The sequence below is a fragment of the Phytophthora sojae genome (assembly GCF_000149755.1).
Source record: "Phytophthora sojae unplaced genomic scaffold PHYSOscaffold_4, whole genome shotgun sequence".
NCBI classification, from domain to species: domain Eukaryota; phylum Oomycota; class Peronosporomycetes; order Peronosporales; family Peronosporaceae; genus Phytophthora; species Phytophthora sojae.
In genome coordinates this window covers 4,690,563-4,696,035 of record NW_009258118.1, presented here as the reverse complement: position 1 = coordinate 4,696,035, position 5,473 = coordinate 4,690,563, and the positions used below count along the sequence as shown (strand labels likewise).

At 53.9% G+C, this 5,473-nt stretch overlaps 3 protein-coding genes across 3 annotated transcripts; all 3 read left to right on the top strand.

The window, feature by feature from the left end:
• Positions 1 to 498: 498 nt before the first annotated feature.
• PHYSODRAFT_286023 (hypothetical protein) lies at positions 499 to 1,124 on the top strand. Its single transcript, XM_009528830.1, has one exon. The coding sequence runs from the start codon at positions 832 to 834 to the stop codon at positions 1,111 to 1,113; it is 282 nt and encodes a 93-aa protein (XP_009527125.1). The 5' UTR covers positions 499 to 831; the 3' UTR covers positions 1,114 to 1,124.
• Positions 1,125 to 3,100: 1,976 nt separating this feature from the next.
• On the top strand, positions 3,101 to 4,074 carry PHYSODRAFT_300895 (hypothetical protein; the record flags this gene model as incomplete). Its single annotated transcript, XM_009528829.1, has 2 exons — positions 3,101 to 3,709; positions 3,736 to 4,074. 2 exons carry the CDS (start codon positions 3,101 to 3,103, stop codon positions 4,072 to 4,074), a joined length of 948 nt encoding a protein of 315 aa, XP_009527124.1.
• A 462-nt stretch (positions 4,075 to 4,536) lies between these two features.
• PHYSODRAFT_286021 (hypothetical protein) lies at positions 4,537 to 5,003 on the top strand (the record flags this gene model as incomplete). The annotated part of the gene is made up of 1 exon (XM_009528828.1): positions 4,537 to 5,003. A coding segment is annotated over one exon (387 nt), but the record flags the coding sequence as incomplete, so codon positions are not given.
• Positions 5,004 to 5,473: the final 470 nt, after the last annotated feature.

Here is a 5,473-nt window from a genome sequence, read left to right as displayed (position 1 = left end):
TTGCCCCCTCTCTCCAGCTAAAGTGGACTATATCCAACCGCCTCTTACCTCAGAAGCAAACCCGACAGACAACAAGACAAGGCGGCTCCCTGCGGCTTCGCGTGCTGAGCGCCCCCCCCCCCCTCTCTCTCTCTCCCCACTCCCGTTCCCGGCGGTAAGAAGCATCCCTACGTTCTCCTCGTACAGCTGCAACTTGCTAACATATTGCCTGTGGCTTGTCTACCAGATCCAGCGAAGCGGAGAGAGACCGAGTTCCGCCTCTGCAGCCGAAGTCGAGACTGGCCCCCTCACTGTGCACACGCCTACTGATCTGGGTAGGGTATGCGCCTCTTCCATGTTGCAGTGCTTTCTGATGCTAATTATGCTACAAACTATACTGTTGCGAGTCGCTATTCGTTTTTAGGCTAACGCTAATACAAGCAAGAGACTTGAGCCTCCATTCAAACATTCGCGTTGTCTTTTGCGTTGCTGAGAGGCGTGCGTTCTGTTGTGGTGTTGTGTTTGCTGTGCTGTGTTTGCTGTGCTGTGGTCTGCGTGTGGTCAACAGCTTCGGCTATTTAGGTTGCGCCAACGCGAAGACAAAGCCTTGAGTTGCTGGAGCGCTGCGCCAACGCACGTGTTGCTGACGAGTACACTCAGCAACTTCGAGCTCAATTGTGCAGATTCATACACCCCACGCCACTACAGCCAGTCACGACGATCGGACTTCGCCGCCCCGTGTGTTGGATGCGACACTAGTCGTTCGAGTTGGAGAGCCGCTCGGGTATTCGCGTGGAGGATGGCGCAGAGATTACGTTCGACCGTGAAGAAGGCTACGCTGTATTCCGCGAGATGTGCTTGGTGAAGTTTGCAGAGCTGGCTGCAAGCCCGGAGACAGCCAAGAAACGCATCGAGCAGCACGGCAACAGCGATATATATCTCAAGCGTGCAAATAATGATGGACAATCCAAGTACGTGCGGCTGTCTGGGGACAATTTCTGCTCAACACTTCAGCACCGCTGGAGATTGCTGCAGCCCAGTGAGAGACTGGTAAGCAGCGCATTTTGCTTCAAGGTGTTTCTGTATGTTCGGAGCACGACACAGCCCCCGGTCAGTTTCATCGTGCTACTGTAGCAAGGATCCAGAGGGCCCGAGTGCAGCGCTTGACCCATGAGGCGGCAAACGCGGTAACGTAGATGTTTAGTGTTCTTTAGCTATCCTACAGCTCCTTCAATGCATTGAACGTTTCGTCTCTTAATGAAGCGCCAAGATACCCGCAGTGCTGAAATGTGCCGTGACAACCATTTTCATCGTACCGTGTGGACAGTTTCATGGCCGCATCAAGGACCATTTCCGGGTACAGCGGAAAAACAAGGTTCGCGTCCTTTTGAAGCCATCGTTTCAGGAGTCCGAAGCATGGTTCAATTGGGTTGAGCTGCGGGCAATAGGGTGGGAGAAATAGCAGTCGGGCGCCACAGGCATGCACAGCCGCCTCCAACTCAGGGTAGGCATGCATTTTCGCGTTATCCATGATGACGATCGAACGCGGAAGCGGCCACGGGTTCAAGTGTGGCACGACTCGCTTGATAAACGCCCTCTGGAAAACGTGCCCTCTGTCCAATCCAACGCAAATAAGCCGTTCACATTCAGCGCCGCCATTATCGACAGTCTTTTTCCTCGGCAAAACGGCAACCTCACGACGTCCTTGGTGTTGCGCCGTGACCAACCGTATCGGCAGTAAGCGTGGCGTCCATCCTTAGCCGTTTCGTCGAGAAAGACGAGCTGCTCAGCAAATGAATAAATATGCCGCAACTTAGTGTAGAACACCTCGATTTCAGCAGGCACCGCTTCCCGTGCCGCTTTTGACAGCACTTTCCGACTCAAACTCAGGTCAAAGTTCAGCACGCGGCAAATTGTCGATGTTGATACGTTGGGCAGCTCCGGGAAGAGCAGCACTATGTGGTCGCGGAACTCTTCGATGTAGAAAGTAGGGTGGTCTTGAACGTAAAGTTTCACTGCTTGTAGCACGTCGTCCGGCCAGAGCTGACGGCGGTTGTGCTCTTCCTTGTCGTTGACGATGCCGTGGCGAAGAAAGAGGCTGTACCAGCTGCGAATCGTCCTCGGCCTTGGCTCTAGAAGCTCAGAAACGTGCGTTATCGGGACGTCGTACACATGAATAAGTGCTACCGCTCGCCAGCGGAAATCGTCGTGGTAAGTCATGCCTTTTTGGGAAATGTGCAAAAGACCACGCCGCTGCATGATGACGGGCAAACCCATCGTCCAGTCATTTTGGCGCGATTAAGCGGCAAAACGGGATGGTGGGTTTTATTTCCGGCCTCACTCACATTAAATCAACCCCAAAATATTTGTAAATTGGACCGCCTGTACCAATCGGACCCCCGAAATCCGATTTCAGGGGACCTGTTTTGCCAAATCAAATGCAAACCACAATATTCGTTCGGTGAACGTAATTGCAGGCTTCTGGGTTGGTTTCAGTAGCAAAAAAATTTGATTAAGAACCCCTGCGACTTATTGTGCCTTTCTGGCAAAACGCCCTCCGATTTGAGGTAGGACGTTTGCTCCTATGTAAGATCTCATTAAAGTTAGTATCAAGACCAGTAAATCCATGCATACACAAAAACTGAATGTAAACTGAGCGAATGGCTTGCAAAGGTAGACCGACAAGTGAGCGCGAGCGCGTTCACTGTCAGTACCGCTATAGCTGTAGCACAGGCACGTAGCTCCACACTGAGCACGGTGACCTCGTTGCGGTGCTGCCTGAGTCTCCGCCTGTACGAGTGCGGCCAAACTATGCATTTGCCACAGATGCTTTCAGGCGCACTGGCCTGATCTCGAAGGACTCGTTAGTACTACGAAGGCCCAAATAGCCAGCTTAACATGGTCATTCGGTCTTTATTTCCAAAAAATACAAGGTCTTAAGCTAACTACATACAGCACCGCTCAACCTCGCTGCAAGTGGCTGCCCCCACTCCAAGTCTATGATAAAAACTGTCCTCCCACAACTGCTCAAGTCACGCTATGGTTGTTGACGATCCGTGTTACTCAGAGGTCGCGCTACAACGACTGGCCACACGCCAACTCCACCCTCTGAGATGACAAAATGGCCGAGAGCTCCCTCGTTCCGCCTAACAGCAGCTCGCTCAGCGACAGCATCGTCGGTGGCGTCCTCCAACGAGTAGTTCCACTTCACGGTCAGCGCGCACCAATAAATGACAGGAGCTTCCAGAACCACAAGCGTCTTCGAGTCCGCGACGACACAGAGCAAGCGCAAGAAACGAGACCGGTGACCCCCGCGCGCAAGATGAAGGTCTCGGCTTCGAGGCGCGAGCGGTGCCGGGTCAACCAGGCCAAGTACAGGCAGAGACAGTGGGAGCACGCGGACGAGCTCGAAGCCAGCATCAGTGAACTCAAAGAAGCGATCAAAGATCTCGAAGACCAGCGCGGGGTCATTTTGGCCCGCATCCCGACAAACCCGAGCCTCTGGGTCGTGGCGACCGAGTACTTCCGACTCTTCTCTCGCGGCTACATGATGCCGCTGCTAGTGTCGGACCTATCGTCTTTCGAGGCGGAGGTTCACCACCCAAAGGAAATTCACGCACAGCTTACCTTTCTTAAAGAGACGATGGCGCTGGATGTGACGGACGGGGATGCATGCGGGGTCGAGGCCATTCTCGAGATGTGGAGGCTCTTCTCGCTTCATCATAGTGACGTGAGTGTGCAGCTCAAACGGTCCAGTTGGTCAGCGACGAGTCGGTCCTGGCAACGACTTCGACGAGAATTACCATTACCGATCACACAGTTCGCGCTTTGTATCCGCACCTCCTGGAGACAGAAGCTCGTGGTCGGTTTTCACTGGCTGGGATGTTGCTGAATAAGCGTTTGGTGATACAAGGAACGGTGCGCTTCGACTGGGACGAAACGAGCGGCCGGGTGGTGCGTTTGGAGTCCAAGATGGACATGGTGACGCCGCTGCTGAAATTACTTGGGGCCCTCGACAAGGTGGCTGCAGTATTTGATAACGCTCGGATCACTCCGGAAGGTAGCGTCATCTCGAGCAAGCAGGAAGGCTTGTAGCGATATACAGGATATGCGCTGAAGTCGCTGGCGAAGGGTGACTACTGTTGTAACTTATTTCACAACGCTGGTGATGTAGTGAGGCTTTGTCAGCATGAGACGTCAAGACATCCATGCATATTTGGTAGCGTCGGACTAAGCCATGATGCTCGCTGTGATACTCGATCGTGGGATTAGGATATTTCTCTTGCTGTCAACAGAACCCGTCACCGGTTGTGAGAAGGACTTGATGATCTGGGCACAATTCAAGATGACAACTAGAGGTTTGGGCTGGTAGTGCATATTTCAAGCACTTCAGTCCTGCCTGCCCGCGAATGCACTTCATTAGTCGGCACGCTCACAACGACGACTCAAAGTGCTGAAAGTATTTGAAAGTATTATTTGGAGTATACTTGCACGCATCCGCGTTGATCTTGGTTAAGAGCTTGCCGTAGTGACTGGCACTTTGCAATGCAGCGCACTATGTTCATGAGGCGCACCACAGGGACGCTTTCGAGAAGCGCGGCTGGCGCAGTGGTTTTTCACGATGCTGGCACTCTTGACTGGCCGGCTTCGAAAGTCGACACCACTGAGGCCGCCCGCTCCGCCAAGACCGCCAGCGCCACCTCCGAAGCCCCCAGCACGAACGGTGGCACCAGCACCAACATCACCACGAGAAGCATCCTCTTCGAGCCTAACTGGTCGTTGATCACCTCGTACACGACGCGTTCCACACCACGGGCGCCGATCCATCGTACTCCTTGTGGTTCACGCCCATCATGTAGATGGGCGTGGAGTTCTTGGGCCGCTCCGAGTTCACCGCCTTCTAGCAGCCGCCCTCGAAGTGGGCGTGGGCCTTGTCCGTCGTCACGAACGCGCCCGTCGACTCGCACACATACGTGGCGCCGACGTTGTCCCACGGGCGACGGGCTGCGCGCCGCGAACACGTGCTGTTCACCACCAGACCGCCGTCGTTGGTCTCCACCGAGCTGTCAAACTTGCCGTGTACTTGAACAGGCGAACGGGTTGTTGATTCTGTTGACTGGGACGAAGCGGTATAACCTTTCAGATAAAAAATCGATATATTTCCTCATACAGTCCAAAAACTTACTTCGTGTCAGTTCATATCGAGTGATTTTGACTACAATACATTAATCGACCAGGTCCCAAACGCCGCTCCCAATGAGGAGAGCCAATCATAAGTGAGATTCAACAAAGTATGGACTGGTTTATCGGCTCCAAAGCCAAGAAAAAACCTTAAGGTTTTATTTTTGGCCAACTGCGCAGCCTTCTCCGCCTTCACACTTTCCGCCCCGCATCTCCAACACGACAGCGCGCTCCGAGCGTGCCGCACGCCTCCCCCGCCGACCACCCCAGACCCGAGTGCCCCCAGGCGCGCCCCACGCGCCCCACGCAAGGA

Bases quoted from the DNA above. Each gene is read 5' to 3' on its own strand.
- PHYSODRAFT_286023 (XM_009528830.1), top strand. From the start codon at position 832: ATGTGCTTGGTGAAGTTTGCAGAGCTGGCTGCAAGCCCGGAGACAGCC.